At 43.3% G+C, this 22,001-nt stretch overlaps 1 protein-coding gene across 1 annotated transcript; it reads right to left on the bottom strand.

Annotated features, from left to right (window-relative positions):
- Positions 1-3: 3 nt before the first annotated feature.
- Positions 4-22,001, bottom strand: LOC143340746 (uncharacterized). The gene is made up of 7 exons (XM_076763021.1): positions 21,039-22,001; positions 5,478-5,724; positions 4,953-5,152; positions 4,561-4,764; positions 2,983-3,210; positions 2,207-2,667; positions 4-2,122 (listed from the first exon to the last, which is right to left on the bottom strand). Exons 1-7 carry the CDS (start codon positions 21,091-21,093, stop codon positions 494-496), a joined length of 3,024 nt encoding a protein of 1,007 aa, XP_076619136.1. The 5' UTR covers positions 21,094-22,001; the 3' UTR covers positions 4-493.

Here is a 22,001-nt window from a genome sequence, read left to right as displayed (position 1 = left end):
TATACAAGAATAAAGTTAAGGCGCCAATTTTTACCAAAAAAGAACACTGCTTTACAGCCTTCCTCGACAATGATGCTACGAATCGTCATCGGGCAACAAAGGTTGGTATAACTAATACAATTCCAAGAAAATATAACAATCAATCGAAATAACAATTTTTAACGATGAACGATAGAATTAAAACAAACACGTTTAAACTTAGTAATTGCCTTCTAGTAACCTCAATCGTCCAATATGGCCGATCGTATTCTACCTCGAATGAAAACGTCACTCTTATTACCAATATCCTACATACTGATAATAATAACAATATAATACTGATAATAATAACAATAATAATCACACACTGATAATAATAATGACGTTATTATTATCATTACTATAATCATTAGAATCCGATCGGACCAACCGAAGCAACGATGGTTATTTCTGACAATTAGTAAACGGTAGAAACTTTCGACAATTCCACGAATTCTTCCAAATTTCCTCGTCCTCAGCGTTCTCTGTCGATGGAAAAACGTGATCTTCCCAAGTCCTCTTCCGGTATCAGAGGTATATACCTAGTTCTAGGATCCTTCTTCCTCTCGTACGCATACGGGAACACCATGCTCCTCCTCGTAGAGCTTCTCACCGTCTCGGTTTCCGTCGGTCTTGGGATTCTCTGAATATTCGAGTGCGTCGAATCGTTTGGACGAGTCTCCATATTGTCTTCAGGGCTCGTCGTCGACGATTCTCTCAGCCCCACGTTAACCAGAGGTATATACTTCTTGTCTTCCTTACTCAAAACAACCGAATCCTCCACATCGCTCTCTGAACTCTGTGCCATTCCAAATTCCTCCTGAACACTGGTACCAGCTTCGCTGGAGGTGTTATCCTTCGCGAGAGGCACCCAGTCCTCAATTTCCGGTCTGAAGCTGCTGTTCTCCAGCTTCTGCGTAGACCAGTTGTAACTCGCGTTCTCCCAGCTGAGGGACCTGGACGCGTTGAAGTTCCTCCTAGTGACGACGTTGTTGAAGGTAGTGGCGGGTTCTATGGGGATCCATTCGTCGGTTTCTATCTTCTGAGACTTGGAATCCGTCGAATTGGCTCCCCTTTTCTCCGGGTAGACCGCTTGGACGATCGCGGGCACTTCCTCCGACTCGTCGTCGAAAGGACTCTCAGTGCTATCAGGCTCCTCGTCGCGATCGTCCTCCGCGACGATCTCCCCCAACGGTGGGAAATACTTGGGCTCTTCGAACCGTGAACCAGTGACGAAACTAGGGGTGTACTGAGAAATTAGGGGAAGAAGGGTCTGCCTGGCGTATCTCTCGGCTTGCGCGAGGATCCCCGCCAGCCTCTCCGGGAGGAACTGGACGGTGAAGGACCTGGTGGTCGATGACGTTTCCTGTATTTCATCCTTCAGCTTCTCGCGGCCGTGAACCTCGTTCCTGGTGTTCTGCCTGGCAGAGCGCGGCGCGAGAATCGGTTCGGTGATCTCCGGGAGCTTCAGAGACCTTCCAGTCTCCTTTTTGCCCAGTTGCAACACTGGTTCGCGGATCTCCGCCAGGAACTCCGTGGTTGCGTCCACCGAAGGATCGGGGGACTGCGTCTTAGGGAAGAAATTGGACCCTGAGAAGCCTCTGCCTCGCTCAGAGTCTGCATTTTCCAAAGAGTTGGAGTCTCCGTCGGCAGATATGTCGAGGATGTTCCAAGGATTCGAGGTACTGCGACGAGTCGACTCCTCGAATCCGGTAGGCTTGAAGCTCTCCTTCCGTTCGGCGATCCTCAGGTTCTGCTCCTTCGTGAACGGTCCCAAGCCTTTAGCCGTGGACGAGGAGGACGCGTCTACAGCGAAAGTCTCTTTCGGTTCGTAGTTGTGCTCTTTGGTGAACGGCCCGATGCCGCCTTGCTTCTCTTGGACCAGGCGATCCATCGCCACCGGAGTCGTCGCGTTGTCCGAGTCCGTGGGCACGTTGCACTCGCCGGGGAAGAGAGGCAGGTACATGGGTTTACCGGACTCTAAAGTCAAGCCTTTCCTGCACATGGACAGGCTCTTCCCGAAGCTGTCGGTGATGGCCACTTTGTCGATGCTCCAGGACACTAAACCCGAGGAGATCCAACCGCTGTACGCGGTGTATTTGATCTGCGGAACAGTGAGTAACGAGAATTAGTGAAAAACGTAACGCTTCTCTAACGTTGAACGATTCTTTTCAGATTCGAGACTCACTTCGATCGCGTCCAGACTGGAGATCGCGGGATGGGGGACGATGATCTTCTGGAGAACAGATCCCACCAACAGTTCCTCGTCCTTGCGCGTCATGGCGAAGGAGTCGTTGAAGGAACCCTCTCCAACTAGAGTCACCTGCAGTTTACCGTAGCTCTTAGTGGGCCTCTCGCTGTGGCTGTTGTAGACCTTAACTTGGTACTGATGGGCGCAGAAGGGTTCCTCGTCTCTGGTCAGCAAGTAGAGCTGACCTCTGGCCGGGGACTGGTCGCTGTAGTAGCCCATGTCACCGCAAGGTCGGCCCATTCCTTTGGATCCGCAGGGGAAGCAGTCGCCTCGAAGCAGACCGTCGTAGCCACGCTCGCAGGGGAACGCAGGGAATCGACATTTTGGACTGACAGAGTCGGTGAAGAGCTTGTAAGCTCGTCGGTGATTGCACAAGGATCTGCCCTCCACGGCGCTTGCTTTAACCAGATAATTATATATAAATTTTATTGTTCTGCTTCAACGAATTGTAAAAATTGTTGGGTGTAAATACTCCTTTGGTCCCTTATCGATCACCCTGAAAACTGGTTGCTAGTTAGTCAGCTGTAGCATCAATTTTCAGGGCGCAGAAAATATTTCCAACAAACTGGTTCCCGATAAGTGCAATTACTCGAACTTAAAGACTATATCGATAGCTTTTCATCCGTCTAAAGTAATCTCTGTTACCAGTAAAGGCAAAACGAGCGGAACATAAGCTTCTCCGTTCGATATGCGATAATACGTTGTAAACTTACACCAGATGATGTCGGAAACTGCGCCTAGAAAGAGATTAGAGCAGCCGGTTTGCATCCTGCCGCCGTTAGGATAGAAATCCACGTCGCCCATGGGTTGCCAGGAACCCAGACCACCGAGCAATAACTGTTCCCCGTTGCTATGAATCACGTCAACGAAATTGGCGTCGGTCTCGTCGAGTCGGGCCCTCGGGTCCTGGGACTCGAACAGTGGTCCTGCAGGGTCCAGTCCTGTGGAATTTTTCTAAATTCGATTTCTGTAAACTCGTGACGCGATTTTCGAAAGTGGAAATGACATTGAAAGCCACGTATCGCAACGTTGAACGCGTCGCGTCGCTTTTCCTTTTCCAAGTTCGATCAAGCAAGCGAATGCAACGACCTGCGCCGAACCTCGTCAGTGAAAATCGCTTGTCGATCTCGAAAACGCACGCTCGAAGGTCGTCGAAGCGTATCGCGTGTGAAAAGTACAAGTTTTCCAACCACCGCTCGCATAACAGCTCTTTCCGTTATCCAGCTCCTTGGTTAGCCATTTGCAGCACCTGTGGCTATCTTTTCGCCTCTATTTTTTAATCAATTTGCGATCGTGGCGTAGATAAATACCTTATCTGCCTTTGCCAATCGACTACCACGCAACAAAACGTTGGAAGGTTTAAAAAATGATTTCCTTAAGAGACCATCAAATAATAATCAATAATACAGAGTGCAATTATGTTGGGCCACTCAGTTGATATCGTAATCCAAGGGGTGAATAATTTATAACTCCAACTTTAACGCTTTGTCCGTAAAAAATTGAAGAAAAAGGTGACCCAATTTGTCGCCCACGTGTAATTTTCTAAGCGATTGGCCAAGGTAACCACGGTTCAGCAACTAATTAGCGGAGGCGGAAAAGTGAATGCTGTTTTCGGTGCACGACGGAATGGACAATTTATCGAAAGTCGTTGATAAAAGTCGACCACGCGTGTCGAGCGAAGAAAAGACAACGCATTTGCTTGCTCGCGCTTTTGCAAAAGTCCTCGTTACAGTTTCCAAGTGAACGGTCGACCGTTCGAGGGATCGATCGGTCCCACGATCTTCGTAGCATTTTCTTCGATCGCCGTTCTCGTTTTGCATTATTAAAATCGACCGATTGAATCTATAAATAGACGTTTTTACCCCCGACGATTAACCCAATTTGCTTATTATTGCGCGATCAGGTTGCCCTCGGCGATTTCGTAAAATGGGACCGAGCCGGTCGTGTTGAAACGTCGGATAAAAAGCGCAACGGGCTCGACGGTCAATCGCGTATGTTGTTTCCAGGTAATTGGAGATGCAGGGACTGACGAAACGAGTCCCCTTTTACCGGTCCCATGCGTGGGTCCCAAGGACGACCACGTTGCATATCTGCGGCGTTGCACAACCTGGGTGCAATGAATTGGAATTCTTATCACAACGCTCCATCGAACCTAATACGCTTCGCAGGAATATCGTGGGACCTCGAATTAACACGATCTAAGGGAAGTTTGGTAAATTTTGATTTTTTTGTCGGGGCAGTTTCTAATTTGCGTAGCATTTTTCAGGGTACGAACGAAGAAGCAACTGCACCTGTGATCCTGGAGACGTTGGCTAATTCGGCGCCAGCAAATCCAGCCACGTGGGCACCGAGGCTGAAACCAATCAAGTGGACCTTCTCCAGAGGTACGTTCATGCTTCTAATTAGCTTTGCTAGCTGTCGTCCGACCAATCGAGTATTGGCAGCTGCTCTCACGTAGTTTGGAACTGCGCTTCCTGGACCCCAGTCGACGCAGACTGGAAATATTTCACGTAAGTTCGCTTAAACGAAGAAGCTTGCGAAGCTAATTGATTAGTCTCTGATTAGTCTCTGACGCATAAGAATTTCCAGGCCTTGTAAATTTAGTGTTTCGAGGGATTCTATGTTTGTGCAGAATAAGTTGACGTTTATTTCGATGAATTATTAGTTTCGTTGGACTTTTTACCTATGTTGCATTCGTGCACCGTCATAAGCGCGGACCTCATCTCGTAAACCCATACGTGATCGCAACTGGACCCGAATCCGTGTACGATAACTTTTGTCGGTAGATCGGGATCTATGGCACGGTGCGCGTTATCGTTTATGTCGTCTGCAGGAACTTCCATGGGGATCGATCTCGCCTTCCTGCTGCCGTACACTAAAAATCTACGATAAAACCAGCTCGTAACATCGACAACGTGCGTACGTTTCGTTGAGAATGATAATTAAAAAATCGACGATCCGAGAAACTGGGTTGGAAATTCCTCCGCGCTCGAAAAATGGAAACTATTAGAAAAGAGATCGTACAATTTAATTTCTTGCGATTCTGTTTATCCCATATATGCGTCGACGCATCTGCAAAGTGCAATTGCGCTTGATTTTAACTGGTATATAATCGTAAATCATTTCTATTAATTAACACGTTCGATTGGAAGATCGTTCACCGTAAAGATGTGGGGGATCTGTTTGGGGGGAAATGAACAATTTGTACCTGGTTCCAACGTCTTTGGGAGGAGATGGGAGCATTTCCAAGTAACTGAAGGGCCCAGTGTCCTCGAAGCAGCCGACATCCTCGTAGCAAACCTTCGACACCTCTCTCTTTGCCCTGTGGTGTAACTTCTTGTGCAATGTCCACTGTTTCATCGATTCGACCACCGCTCGAAAGATTTCCGCGTCGTTTTTTTCGTCCGCGGACTCGTCGAGGAGAGTCGGCAGCTCTTGCCCCACCGCGGGATCTCCTGGAAAATCGTGATTTCGACTTAAAAAAAAAGATATCAAGAGCAAGAATTGCATTATTTCGAAGCAGAACCGAAAGAGTGAGGTAACTCAATTTAAATGAACACAATATGGACGAAAGGATGCTGCTACGTGCAAGAGGAGGACGAAAATGCAGTATTGTAGAAAATGGTGGAAAAGTAAAACCGCCTGCATGGTCAAAAGAAGCGTTGGAATTTGTGGAACGTTTCTATATTGACTGGGAGAGAGTTAAAATGGTTGACAGACATATTGGAAAAGGAAAGTTGAAAGTTGGTAATGTGATGAGGAGGTGCAGAAAGATTTACACGAAATCTGGCGATTGGGAAGATTATTGGATTGAAAAGGAGCAAATTATATAAACGAGAAACTTTGGGGCAAGGACCTCGCGAACGAGGCAACAGAGACGAAGAGTTTCTGTTACGCATTCAACCAATTAAATCGTTGCAACAGACGAATAATATGGTCGAATATCAACGAGAATATTAAAAACAAACAAGGGACCATAAACCTCGTCGCGATTATCAAACGAAAGCACCATTAAGGATCGAGAAAGTATGGCAAAAACGGTCGAGAAAAATATAATGAACGTAACCGAGAAAAACCTGAACGCCACAATGGTGCAACAGGAAAAGCATAACCGTGAGATAGATTCAACGTAACACAAAGATTTTTTCGAACCAGTCGTCATAGTAAGAAGAGTTAAATAATACTGCTTAGAAGAAATCCTAAAACATATATTAGAAATAAATTTTTAAGCCTGTAAACGCGTTTGCAGCAGTTCGTATTTGTGTTCTAAAAATTGTTCGTGAGAAAAAGTGCAACGATTAGGTAAATAATCGCCTTTCCAATGGAAATCCCTTCCTTAAAGGACGCGAGGCGTCCGTTGGATCGCGACGCTGGTCGAGCAGGCGTCGGCCAGTCCTGATTTCCCTTTTCCAAGGCTCTCCCTCGCCCGGAGACCGCGGTCGTTCGACGAACAAAAACTCGAGGAACTCGAACCGCTCTCCGATCGAGCTGACCATTAACAGCAGCCACTGGCTTTCTTTTTCCGAATTTCACCCAACTGGTCCGATCGGTTCGTCGACGGAACCGCCTATTGCCGTCTAATGTTTCAACGCCGACGCCACCCCCACTAGATCTCCGACAGTTCGTCGATCAAACTGGTCCACGCGCGATCCAGATTCACTCGAGGTTTCCCCGTGGACTCCATCGACTATCTTTTTCACTAAAAACGAGATACACAGTTTATTCTCCCCCTTGGGGAGTCACACTTGACCTTTTAACCCTGTTAATGAAATCTCTGAAGAAAATAGAAAGCTACGACTACTCGGTGAACCGCAAGAAACATTACCAAAATTACCAATACGAAAGTAAACGCTCTGTAACTCCTATTATTTTCGATATTTTTGTATGAAAATAATTGTGGATACTCTTGAAACTTTATTTATTTTATATTCTGCAAAACTCGGTTGTAACGAGAAACAAGTCATACTTGAATTTGAAACTATATTTATTAGTGGCCTCGGTTTGTATATGTTTATAAGATATGTTTCGATGAAAGCCAGCGTTCGTTAATCCATTCCCCTACTTTAACGATTCTGACTCGTGGTAATTTTGGCCCAAACATGAATGTCGCGAGCCAGACTCGCGAACAGAAGGTCGGCCTAAACGTAAACATCACGAATCAGGATCGCCATTGAGGTTTAGTTCTTACCAGTACGCCACAAGAGTTGGTCACGATTCTTACAATCTCTGTTACTAGCACGATTCGTTTTCCTTTCAGGTTTCTTTCCAACGGTGGATGTGGGTCGTAGGTTCAGGGGGCGATCGCTATCTGGATCCGTGACCCCTTGATCCGCGATCTAGCAGCGACAGGTGGCGAGGATTTTCCACCTTGAGCTCGGAAGGAATCGGAATCGTGTCGATCCAGACGTCGTCAAGTCATTCATCGTCACTTTATTTTCTAGACTATGCATTTTCTTCGCTAGTTTCTTGCCTGTCGTTGATCAACGGAGACGAGAAGGTCGCGTTGGAAGAGAAACTGAACTCTTCAGCAGCCGCAAAGAAATCTCAACGTCGGCCGAAGCAATCGTCGCATGTACTGCAAAGCTTTTATGGTATTTACATCCAAGTATTACATCCAAGTATAGCATCCAAATTTCTCCATCTATTAGCAAATATGGTATCCAAGTATTTAAAATATTTTTCATTATAGCCTTCTTCGTAGATTAATCCATAAAATATTTCCTATTTCATTTTTGTCCAAACGATTTCTGTATTCCCTGTAATAAACACCCTCTATAATACAGTGGGAAGGGAAACGAATTAGAGTCGCGTTAGAAATCGGTGAAACGTGTTCCGCGTTGCAAAAGTTAATTTATATAAATTTGAACTGCAAAGGCTAGGTGCGTGTTGTGCAGCTTCTGTTATTTCTTTAGTTATCGAGGTCAGCCAATATATCAACCATTGCAATCTAACAACCATAACTTATATTTTTCTAGAGCGTAGAAATTTTTAATTAAAAAAATCTAAGGGTCTTTAGAAAACATCGATCCGTTCCATCGCGATTTTCCAATGTTTTCCAAGTCCCTTACGATCGAGAGGTCAAAGGTTGGAAATTCGATCGCGGTGATTTAATTTAGACTAATTGCACCTTCCTCGACCGACACGTGTTTCAATCAACCAGTTGGTCGCACGATCGATCACGCGACGCTTACTAGCGATTTTCTAGCGCTGTCCGACAAGTTGCAGGATCGACTTCTATCGATCATCCAACTTTCCCTTCTCACGACTATCGACTCTGCGAAGAAGCGGCTCGATAGTCGACAGGTTTCGATCGGTGTCCTCGATATTAAAACAAAACTAGCGATCTCCTCTTTCTATTTTTCTATCCCTTCCGATTCAGACAACTTTGAGTTAGTCAAACCGTTCGCTCTTACAGTGATCCTTTTCTTTATTTTTCTTTGTACACCGTGTATTTTTTTAACGATTATTTATCTCGTTTTATTGTTTGATCCATAACAATTCGTGTTTCTGGTCCAGGGAACTCGGTCTTCCGTGTTTCGTTACGGCGGACGAGCACGCCGTGGGAAAAAGGAAGCGCTCGGTTCGTTTCCTGCGTTTTATCGGTCTTCCTGCGTCGTTCGACTTCGAAACGCGACAACAAGGAAGGAGAATCGAATAGGCTCGCGTTCCAGAAGATTGTTATTCAGGCGTTATGCTAATAACAACTGCAACCAGCCGCAGAAACCGTTACGAAAGATTCGAATCCATCAATCTGGTTCGCGATGAGTGTCGAGATTTTGAACTTCGACTCGGTTAGTGTTCCGAACAATTACGGATTCAATTGGTCGAACGATGATTCGTCGTTCGATAAACCGATACAACGAAACTCGAAGCTGATTCAGAGTTAGTTGAGCAGTTAGATCATAAGAAGAATATTTAAAAAATAGATGAATCAGTGCTTCGTACTTGAAGGGTTAAAATGGCTCGCGACTTTCGAGGAATCAGAGGCTGGGTTTAACGCTGTGTCAAGGTTCCGTCGCCGATGACGGACGGGCTGACCGTTTTACGCTTTGTCAATGATAATTACATACGTGAGCCGACGCCAACGACGTCGAACGGAAAACTCGTACGCGGCGAGTTCTCGACTGTTCGATGATTTCGTCGATGGTTGCTGTTGGGCAAACTTGGCGAAATCTAGCAATTACGCGTTGGGACATCGAGAGTTTGTCGTCGCTTCGTCCCCACGTCCACGATTCGCGTTCTGATCTTTACAAATCGTTCATTCGAAAGATTAATATTATTTGCTTATTCTTCTTCAGTCGACGATTATAATTACCGGTGCAAGTCACGTGTATTTCGTTTACCGAGTATTTAGGGTGACAGCTAGCTACTTAAGTCCGTTTTACGCATTACGGTACAAACATGACGTTTATACGTTTATTTTTTTCGCGCGTCAAACTCATGAATAATGCATGTTGAGATTTATGTAACGCGATACCAACAGTACTTTATTTTCGACGTATAAATTATCAATATTTTTAACGCGTCAGCTGTCAAACCGCTTTTCCGTGTCTCTGGAAAAGAGCTCGGAAAGCCTGTACGGTTAATTTCAATAATATAATCGTGGGACGCGATCGTTCATAGAAGAAACGTAATTGTTGGTATTATCGAGCATTAAAACCTGATAAACAAGGTGTCTGCTTGACAGAACCAGCGAAACCCATCGGTCACACACCTACGAATGTCGTTATAGCGTTTGAATACTGTGTATTTCACGGGTAAATAACAGACTACGGGTTCAGTCAGATAGGAAACGTGGAAGAAAACGAGTAGAGGACTCTTTACCGTGTTTTCAGAGCGAATTCCGTAAGAATTGTCGTTTACCAGATCGATGGGTTTACATAATTTACGGTAAAAGTCCGAAGCTATTACGAAATACGAGGAACATTGGGTCTGAAATCGGTAGCGTGTCTCTCATTAGCTAGTTAAAAAAGTACACAGTGAATAAAATCTCATTTGAACTATTTCTCTACAAGCGGAAGACAAAGAAGATATATAAATTTTCTCCCAAGACTCGTTTAGAATTGTACCAAGCAACGTTTACAGGAAAGTAGACAAATCGTGACTCAACCTCTTTATCGCCATATTCTTCTTTTTCATTTTCATTCGTTTCTAATATGCTCGACAGTTGATTTCTCGTTGACAGGATGTCGTAATTGCGAATTACGGTGTCGTAATAACGGACAAAATGTTGAAGCATTCAGTCCACGGTTTTAAACACAAATTTTCTAGAAGCAAGCTAAAAGATGTTTTAATCATAAATAAATAGCAAACACAATTCCAGACTGTCTTAATAATTGCAGGATGTCTCTATTGCGATGCATGCAGCGCCCGAATCCATGTTTCGTTATTCGATAAAGTAATCATGTCGTAACAGAACGATTTATTCTGCCGTCGTTAATCACGGACAACTTCATAATCGAATATTCTGACGTAATCTCGTACAAATCCACAACGCGTTATTCTCAACACGGGCTTGCATAAAGAATTCGTTCCCCCGGTCTGTGATTCGTAAGATTAATTAAAATCCAGCCGGAGAAAGGCGTCCACGAATCTCGAGATTGACTTCGATCGGATAAGCAATAAACTCTGCGCAGATTGTACACAGCTGACTGGAACGAAGCTTTCGAAATCGTTTTAGAATACTGCCGCTTCACCTTCATTAACCATAATGGATCGCGCGTGCATCTATGGACGCACCGTGTGTACGCTCGCAATGTCGTAATCGCTATGAACTAATACAACGTCGAGCATCTCGAAGGGGACTACGATATTTAACGTTATTACAGTCTGGACAAACTCCATGAACCCTCTTCATCTTCAAGCAAATTTACGCGCTCGAATTATTCGATCAACGTAGTTCGGATTTTATTGAATCTTAAACATGGTATCTGAATACTTCAAACATTTTGGAGAGTGTTTTAATTATCAATATTTTCCGTGAGACATTATTAATGATTTGAGGGATGTTCGACGTTTAAGATTTGACATTTCTATCGAGAAAGTACGATTATATCTTGCTGGCATTCTGAATCGCGACGACGTTAATTACGCATAGCGGTTGTGCTCCTTCCATTCCGTAAGAACAGAAATTCGAAATGTACGTTCAATTAGGAAAAGCCATGCGTCGGGCAACCGAGACAGATACAACGACAAGCGGTGCATCAATCTCGAGATTTAACGGTACAGACACTTTGTAAGCTCCTCGCAACGGGATTTCTTCGGCCGCGTCTTCTTCGTTGTCGCGACGACGATTTCCTGTCTGGGATTGCAAGGAAGAACATTACATTCTTTCGATGGAACCCTGAATATATTACAAATAACGATCGTGTACCGGAAAAAGCAAAAAATCACAAGAGAAACGGAGCAAGCTCTGTAGAGATGTCTGAAACTCGTTCGAAACATAAGGTGATTGCAATAAATAATTATACGACTAAAGTTGCTTAAAAGAAAGAATATAAAACTTTTGCAAGGGAAACATCGAAAATGTATAATTTGCGATCGAAAGGGAAAACAATCTGACTTAATTCCTCATCGTATCTCGGGATCGAAGAATTTTAATTTACACCTCTCCTATCAAACGTCGAAGATATATTTTAAAGAAACCAAGAGAACAGCGAACTCTTTGCTCAGCGTTTCGTGAAACGAAGTCGTGAACGTGGCGTTAATACGAACGTCGCTCCGGTGATTTCGATGCGTGGTAAAAGTATCATTGGCGAGCTCCGAGCGTTAAGAAAATCGAAAGTGTACGGAGTGTTCGTCGCCATGACTCTTTAGACGCTTCCCATACTCCAACAAAAATAATTTGTCGATCAGCTCCTGGTCAGTAACGAACTACAATGTTAAAAATTTCCTCGATATTTATTATTCGATAAATACTTCTGATCGAACTTCTGAATTTCAAGTGCACTATAAAATTGTAGAACTCTTCTTGCATTAGTTTCTTGGCCCTATTTTCAATTATTATTCATCGTTGCAATAATAATTACGATTGTTCGAACGAAATCTAGAGGCTCGATCAGCCTGTGCGAATAAGGATAATCGCGCGCTATCCAATTAAACCCCAACGCACAGATAATTATCTCCAGTAGTTTATTGCAATCTCTGCCCGAATAATTCCCAACTTTATTCAACGCCGTCTTGTTTAACGTTTACCGCATAGGTTTACATAATTTATTACGTACCGACAAAAGCTGGCGGGAGACTAGCGATAAAACAACGCAACGGTTACAGCTGCTCGACGAAGTCCTTCATTGTACCATCGCGATTAGCATGCATCCGGATTGCTTCCAACGGATGGTGCGCGAGCCCGTTGATTTTCCACAATAGGCAACGTTTTGCACGACGAACAACAATGCAACAACGGACACGTTTCTCGCGCGAAAGAATACCGAGAAGTTCGCTGGATCTGGGTCACCAGGAGTCCGTGATCCCACGTGAACTGGTTCTCAGAAAGTGTTTAATCGCTCGTCTCGGTTCGCCATTGACGCGGCGATCTCGATTAAATAATTCACGGTGCAAAGTTCGTCACGAAACAAATCGAGTTTAGATTGAAAACAGTTCCAAGCTCGATTCAAAAGCGTCGCAAAGTACAGAATCCTTATTTAATTCGAATAACGATTAAAAGACATAGAACGTAGACTCAAAGTTAGAGATATTTTATAACGAACGACTGACCCTTTGTAGAGTGATTTTGTTGGAATAAAATTTGCCCATTTTCGGTTCGTCGACTGCCAAGGTGGAACGGGTCGGAGAAGGGTCGATCTTAAAATCGGATGGTGACACAGTTTCCAGCGAGTCGAGGTGACTGAACTCTGCAGTGTTTTATCTAGCGATCGCTGGAGACGAGTGTCACTCGTCCCGTTCGTTTCTTCCTCTCGAATCTCGTCAATTCACTTTTCGTGACCCCGATCGCGAGCCCAAGAGACTGGACCTTCGTTTCGCCTCTGGAGGCTCTATTATTCTTAACTGGGGGACTTTTACCGTAGAAGACTGTCCAATGTAGAACCGTTACACCGTCTCCCCAGTCTGGAACCGATAGTCTGGTCCCTGAGGTCCCTGTGGTTCTTTTTCTCAAACAGAATTCTTGACCGAGTCTCTACCATTCAGAGTAAACACCCATTACGAAACTTTGATGTTAAGAAACCTTGTTTCTTTGGGGGTCACACATTTTTCACGCCTTTTTAGAACGCACAGAACGTTTGGAATATTAAATTGGCCCATTTGTTCGAATAAAAATTTAATTTCGTAACAGTTTTAAAATTGAAATACAATGCTTTAAAATACAGTTGGAAGGTATATTTAAAAGATAATAATTTAATTCTGGGCCCATCGAAATTTCATTACGAAGGTGAAGACTGAGAAACACTGCTGTATGGAATGTATGTTCCAGATAGTGGCTTCAGAAATAATGATAAAATAAATAAAACTTGAAAGAAAGAAACTGCAGTCCAAGTGTCACGAACTTTCACTACTAAAATTTAAGTATGATTTGTAACCTTGTACCGCTTTGGGAATTATATCCGTTTATTTCGCTTTGTTCCTTTTAATGCGTTACGCGATTGGAAACAACGTCTGAAAAATGTAAATGAAATCGAGCCTCGGTCTGATATGCTTTCAGTTCCGGGCTGCGATACAGGATCGATCATTTTCTATTTGCCCGCCGATATTCCTAAAATCGGGATCCATATTTCGCGGAGAAAGGTTCGAGAAACAGGATAGTATTTTCCATTATAGAAAAATGTGTCGGCTTTACGCGATTAAGGAACTCGTTTAGCGAAAGAAACCGGATTGTTTCAATAAGAAAGAACCGTAATCTCTTCGGTCCTGAATTCCTGTCTTTCGTCGAAAGAAAGCTAAACGAAAAACAAATTTTTCCGCTCAAAATCAAGTTCCCTTTAGCCATTTTCATCGATGGATATAAATGATTAATGAAAAGAAAGCTTTTGGGTAAAATTAAATGCTAGGAAATTTCTCGTGCTAATGAATAAAACATGTTCATAACGCTGCATACGAACAATCCAAATAACGCGAATAGTCTTCTAGAACTACAATTTAGGTATTCTAATTCCGTCAAAGATACAAAAACTAAATAGTTTATTCCTTATTTTTCTCAATGGAAGATCAACAAATTAATCTCCTCTCAGAAATTCATTGACGTCAAAGGGGGGGCATATTTCTTATTAAAAAATCAACATGGTATAAAAAAACGGTGTTCGTACGTCACGACGGGCTTCCGTTCCGGAAACGCGGAGGAGCTTGAAAGCGAAAAGAAAGTGATCGAACCCGGCGGACGATCGTCGAGGAATTAAGCACGCGCCACAGTGGATCTCAAAAGCGAAACTGGGGATTCCGAATCGAACGAACAGGCGTTCCTTGGTCGCGGTGAAAGACCAAACAGCGAGAGGAGCGGTTTCACAATCCGGATCCGCGCCTCCCACGAAACGAACCGCTTTTGCATCCGAAAGGATCCACGCGGAAAGTGGACGCACCACGTGGCAATAGAGGTAGATGAAAGTTACCGATCCTCGCAGCTACACGCCTTTCTCGATCCCCGTTTCACCATTGACGAGGATATATCATAAATCTTCTCAAGGTCTACGCCCGCCATTGGCCGTAATGAGTGTATAAATGGGTCCGTCGAAACTAGACGCTTCCTTCTCCATTATTTCGCCGAGAAACGTGGCGTGAATTACTAAAATATCCATAAATCTGTGTGTTAAAACAGAAAGGTAACTACTTTAAATTAATTCTCTTTCATCGAGAAACAAAAGGTTTGTGTAACCCTGACACAGAGGATCGAGAATCATTTTATTCCTCTTGCAATTCAGCAGTGTAAAAATTACAGTTGTTAAATAGTTTTGCAACACCGTCGACGAACTATAATAATTTATACGCTCGCCGAACAGCGTGGGAGGATTCGATTCGCGCGAGACAATGGCGGTTATCGCGAGATTCCGCGTGCGTTCGCGATGTACGGAATAAATTACGCGATTAATCGGAAGAAAGCAGGAAACAATCGTCGACGATGACGCCTATGAGTCGGAACGGCCACGGTCAGGAGAAGTCGGAAGATCGTGAGCAGCTCTCACTGGCGAGACCGATGAATTTCTAACCGGAAGGCCGCCGCTTAAAGAGGAAGACGACAAGAGCGGGAAGTCCGACAATAGTCGCTGTACAAGCTCGTTCTTTCGCAATTTACGCGACACGCCGGGTTCGCCTTGCTTCGAATGTTCGTCGCGTTTTTGCGTTCCCATTCCACCCCACCTCCCCCCACGGAAGCAATCGTTTCTACGTCTTTTCGATATAAGGCGAACGCTCCTAATCTCAACCTGTCCGTTCTTCCATCGCTCGTTCCCCATTTTTATATATTTATTGATACCAAAAGGAAACGCTGTACGCGCAGAAAATATTTGAGATGATTGATTAGCATAATTTTTGTTTCTCAATGGTGATAGCGTTGCGATTGGTTGTGTTTTTAAGCGAGGTGGACGAAATCAGTCTATTCTATATGATCGCGATCCGACGTTGAAAAATGAGTCGACGATAAACAGAGAGAAAGTTGGCGTAGGAAGTAGTGAGCGGCAATAAAAGACGTGGAAATCGAATTTTTTGAGAGATTCCAAACGCGATAATGGGCAGAGGGTGCGGTTTAAGTATTACGCTTTCGAGAGTGACTTCTCTTTTCGTTCGACGTATGATCCTTTCCATACCGAATGCAAAATAATATTTCAATTTATGAACTATTCGAAATGTCCCAAAGATAATTATACGAAAGTATTATCAATTCCTATAATTATTTGTTATTCGTTTGTCACTTTTTATCCTCTGCCTCGACCGTTATTTATACAATAAATAGTGGCTTAATAATTGTATCTAAACTGTAATTATCTTGTTGGTTTTGTTATTTACTTATCTACGCGCGTTATTTTGTTTTCTACAGCGTATTATTAGTCCGACCGACGGATTTATCGTAAAAAACGATCGATAGTTTAAGTGCAAGTCGAATAATTTAAATATTACGTGCATGTGTTACTTAAACACTCATAAGTTTTGTACTTTCCATTAAGAATAGTCGTAATCCCTGGTAAATTCCCGTCGTTACGCGGCAAAATCAGCGCGTTGGAATATTTAGAATGAATAATTTATCGCATTTGTAAACATGTTTCCTCGCAACTGTTGACAATAATCTAATTTACGCGTGAGTTGTATAACGATTCTTCTAATTTATTTGGTGTACCATACACCTTTCAAAAAATTAAAAAATAGCGTTTTTACCTAAATATTGTATTTAAACTTCATTTTGCCACGTGGGAAATCTCATAAATATCGACGCGACGCTCGAGGCATTTCAAGGATCGTTTGAAAAATAATTCACAAAGCGGCGAACAAGATCGTTCCGATTTATCGTTGCAAAACAAACGGCGTTGAGTCTCGAGAATTAATTACCTAGACAAACGATCGCCTGCAATGCAGTTCGAATTGCTCTTCGACGGCGGAGAGGATTCGTGACGAGAATGGAAAAAGGAAACGGACTGCGTTCGTAGGAGAAAGTGGCTAACAAGTAAGTACTAACTTCGGCTCTAGAAATTCTCGACCTCTACCTACGCCCATCCGTGCACGCGTGGATGCGTCACATTGAGGGTGGGGGGTGGTATTCGAACAATTCAATATTCAAAAACTCCTACGTTACAAAATAATCGAGCAAACCTCTAATATTTGAATACTACTGTTCGAACATCGTTATTGAATTGTTCGAACGTTCGAGTTTTGAATATTAGTCATTTTAAAATCGGAAAACATTTAAATTTACGCTATTTAAATACCACGGACATAGCGCATTTAAATATTAAGTTCTCGTCAGCTGATTCAGGTCACGTATACGGAAGAACTGTTGCGGTGGGTGAAATCGATGATTCTCAAAAGATGTTCACTAATCTGCATGCATACATGCATTTATGTAACGTATGTGTACGTATAAATACAGTTACGTCCTAATCACTTTGACAAATCAAACGAAACCAACGCGTAACAATTTAATCGTGAAATATTCCACAATTGAAATTTTTAGTTTTATTTCTCGAGCATCGAATAAACAGAGTTTATCATCTGTATGCTATTTGGAATTCTTTATTTAATTTTGTTTCATCTCTGCTATCAGTTATCGTCGAACGAGCCACGTAGTTTCGACCATAATTCGCCGATAGTTTCGCTCGAGATATTGCTTCTGGCAGCTATCTTTTACTGTCTCCTTGGCCTTTCACACATTGTGCGAAAGTGTGTTAAACCACGCCGGGTCTGAGAGATTAGAACAACGTTTCAATCGTTGCTCCTAATGTTCCTTTTTCCCCTAAAAATCGTCGGAAACCTAGTGACGTGAAAACGTCTAAATTCCATCGCGATGACCAAATGTTTTGCTATTTTTTAGAGGCATTTTGTGTGTCGCAATCCCACCAGCAGATATCTCTCCATTTTAGCATGAGAAAAAAAATATAGGTCAATTCAATCGTCGAGAAAAATGAAAGTTGTAATCAGAGTTCCTTGAACTTCTTCAATTATCTCGAAATAAAATGCTCGAGCTTATCGATGCGATGCACAAAAATAAATATTACAAAAATTAGCTACGTGTAACAGATACAATTATCTGGTTGCAAACGAGAAGACGAACGTTATGTAAATACTCTGTCTCGATGGGTACCATAAATAGCCATTTTCGAACATTATCCTCTACTCTGCGGAAGTTGTTAAGACCATGACGAGATTTCGTAGCCAGGTTTCAAGGAAGACACCCGATCGTTCCGCCATCGAAGCATCATCGTTTACTTCACTGGCTCCGCGCAACTGACGCAATTCGAATCTCGTTGCGCGGTGAATAATACGAGTGTCATTGATCTCGAAAGAAGCGTAGGCTGAAGCCTTGACGTTGCATAGATTATGCGTCAGACGTCGATTTTCTCTTCTCTTAGAACCGCGTCTAATTAATAATAATTCTAAAAATACATCTACGTTACATCATAGGAAAGAATGCGCATAAACACAGCGTGATGCAAGAAAAGCGAAGAAGATACGCGCGTTGACCGCCATTTAAAATTAACTTCGAGCCTCGAGCTAGTGTTTCCCAACAAAATTATTTTCTTTATTCGATGTACCTTTTCCGAAAAGAAAAGGGTTGGGAAATGGCGGCTTAACGCGACTTCTTCCCACGTTTCGTTCCCGTCTGTCGGTGTGCACGATCGCGAATGGAACCCACGATTAGTGTTTTTGCTGTTGTTGCAGCAACGCGTCGTGTTTCCAGCCGGCTGACTGCGACGACACCGAAATCAACGACAGAAAGAAACCACGAGAACGCCGTGCAATTATGTCCGAGACTCGCAACGACGGAAAAGGGAAATAGCTCGTTGTCCCTGGCTGGCTGTGGAACGGTATTTCAAAATTACTTTGCACCTCGATGAGCGCGTACAGCTATTTCGTCGTTGGTCTATCGTGGCGGTCGCGGTACCCTCTTCAAACGTATCGACTAGCTTTCTAATTGATCGACCAGAGATTCGCCTCTAGATTTCAGAATTAGCTATTAGCGAAACAGCTGAAGAGGAAGTAAATCTGACTTGAGTCGTCCTCGATAGATCTGCAGTAATTATATAAGATTGATAGTTCTTTTTCGTGTTCAAAGTCTTCTTTCACAGTGAAAGGCTTAAGGCTATCGTAATAAAATTATTTTAAGGTGTTCGTATATCGACGAATCGTTTTGGCGTGAGCTCAATGCCTCGAAGACGAAATTTGGTCCCTCGTACGCGGGCCGATCGAAAGCGGGCGACCATTTTGGGACGCGTGATCGTGCCGTCGATCCTCCTTCGCCGAGAGAAATTACGCACACGGAGAAAGGCGAACGAATCGTAGAATTCTGGGCGAAAAAAGGTCAGATCCGTCATGAGTCAGTTGATGAACCGGATCCGCGTCGAGAAACATCGCGTATTGTTCGATTAGAAAAATATTAAGTAGTTCGTCAAACGGTACTTAAAAAAAATATGGACTGTATCAGCATATTTATATATTAAAATATAAATTCGTAGAAGTATTCTGCATAATTTTGAATACCACGCGGACAGCGTGTCAAAGGTTTCATCAACGATTCAAATGAAGTGCAACGACAATGGAGTAGTTTGCGATTAAAGGTAAACTAAGTGCGTTAGTTTTACAAGGTAATGCCGAAATGGATTCCTGAATCCTATCGTCGCGCTAATTATTATAATGTTGACATTTATAGTTTGCACGCGCGACGATAAACGTTCGGTTGTTGACGATTTTTCGTGTTGAAAATACGCAGTTGGTGTAACGAGAACCTACGGCGGTCGAAAGTAGGCTGCAACTGAAAAAGAAAGCGTTTGCGAATCGTTTGCACGGATCATTTTCATTGTTTTGATATGTAGAGTAGATTCTGCGTGAAAACGCGTCGAATTAATTATCGGCGGAAGCAATTAAAGACGGAATCTCGAGCACGCAGACCGTTTTCTCGTCGCGAGAATTCCACTGGAGTTCTATTAACGTCCCACGCATCGATAATAATTATCCTTTCAATACTAACGAAGAGAATTTTATTACGACAGGATGGATGTAACAATCATATAAATATTTTGTAATTATTAATCAATTCGTGATATAAATTGTTTGTCTATGAGAAGATTACGCATAAATAACTTCCGTATTTAATAAAACACTTCCCAGGTTAACATATCAATTTCGGAGAAAACAATTTAACGCTCAATGTGTTAAATTAGTAGTAAAGTATCGAATTAATGTATTAATTTTCCCGAGTAATTTTCTCGAATAATTTAGAGAATGTATTGAGAGTAGAAATATGTTTTATTAATTTGAGGTATAGTTCCTAGCTTCTTGTTTGTTGGTAGATACCTAATAGTACAATTTTGAATTTCCGACGCGTCGAGAACATTTTCTATAAATGTTCCCCGGGCCATCCGTCATTTTTAATTACCTCTTTTCCTCGTATGCATGTAAATACACGGGAACAACGACGATTAGTATTGCTCTTTTAAGGCCGAGGAAAGTAACTGGTTACAGTTTCACGGCCACGGGCACAACAAAAAGCTTACGTGCATGTATATACGCACGACGTATTCCTACGCTGCATGTACACGGTGGCGGAATTAACTAGGATCTAGGATCGTTTTAAAAATTGTTATTGAGATTTAAAGAAGCAATGGGACCTCAAAACCACCCTTGGACGATAGATATCCCCTCGAGAAAGCTCCTAGTTCTTTTAGAGTTAAATCTGTCTCTAACTTTGAGAATATCGAAACGTTTTAATTATTAGTTTCGATAATGCGTGAAGATTTATCTCGTGATTTGCCTCGAGGACCAAGCGAAGGCGGACAGACATTGAGAAACACGCTTAAAATTTAAGGCGACGCCATCGGTGACCTCAGCGTCTGATTAAACGATTAAATAATTGTCCCCGATTCGTTAACGGTTCATACAACGGAATTTACGAACTGTACGCAAAGAGAATGAAGAAGGTTTGGCGGATCTTCGAAGTAAGTCAGGCAAATGTTCGAGGCGTTAACCCTGTTCGTTGCTGAAATATTTAATTAACTTCGCTCGGTCACACTGTGACGACAAAATGATTCGCTATTGTATCCGTTGACATTAAAATCATTCCGTGCACAGACCATTTTATTAAAAAAAGACTTTCAAGTAAATAACGTGAGCATCATACCGTAGAGACTGATCCATCCGAGTATCCAAAAGCTCAAGAGAAGTTTGCCAATCATTTCACGGTTCGTGGACCAGCCGAAAAACACGAGTTCCTCTTCTCAAAATTCCATCCTTCGAAGCGTTCGGAGGTCAGCGTGCTTTCATTCTCCCGATTGTCTCCGTTTGACCGACGATAAACGAACCGCGAGGTTAAAAAGAAGAGACGATCGAAACGAATTCTATTGTTCTGTCGATCTCTCCTCGTCCTTCGGGGGTTGGATTTCGCGTTCCCCGGTTATCCTCTGGTTGGCGAAGTTTCGCTTGGAAACGTGGTTCGCACGCGATCGTCACGGATCAACGAGCCGTCTCGCGGCGATCGAGGAGGACGGAAAATAAAAAAATGAATCTCGCGTGAAACATTGGAAACGAGGCCGAATTCTGAGGAGTGCGTGGCCGTCGCAGGGAGACGGTTTCTCAGTTGGCTGAACTCTTCAACTTCTCGCTGCTTTCTCCTTCTAAAGGCTCGGGAGGCGCTCGGGACGATCGACGATCGCAAGAGCACGCTGCTCGAAACTCGTCGATCGCGATGATCCGAACCGCGTTCGCTGTACGATCACATTATCGATTCGTGTACGTTGCAGTGAGAACGACGTTGCTCCATGTCGAGGCCCACGAAGTATCGCGAATACTATCCCGCTCTAACGATTGGGGGCTACGAGTCGACGTATAGAATTCGGAATTTGTATAAGTCGATGGCTCGCCGACGAATTTCACGCGATTCTCCGCGGAATTCGCGTTTTCATTGTCCGCGGATCGCTTTCGAGGCGATCTCGATTGCTCGATTTCCACGGAGCGGCGCACTCCAGCAAAACGAGAGGCCTGGCGCGCCAGCGGTAACTAAGAGAGAGTTAGGCTCGAGTCCGTCGTGCTACACCTGCAGGAACACCAGAGCTGCTACCTCGTGGCCTACTATAACAGAACTGAC

Source organism: Colletes latitarsis, chromosome 3 (genome assembly GCF_051014445.1).
Source record: "Colletes latitarsis isolate SP2378_abdomen chromosome 3, iyColLati1, whole genome shotgun sequence".
NCBI lineage: Eukaryota > Metazoa > Arthropoda > Insecta > Hymenoptera > Colletidae > Colletes > Colletes latitarsis.
This window is presented reverse-complemented; position numbering and strand designations above follow the sequence as displayed.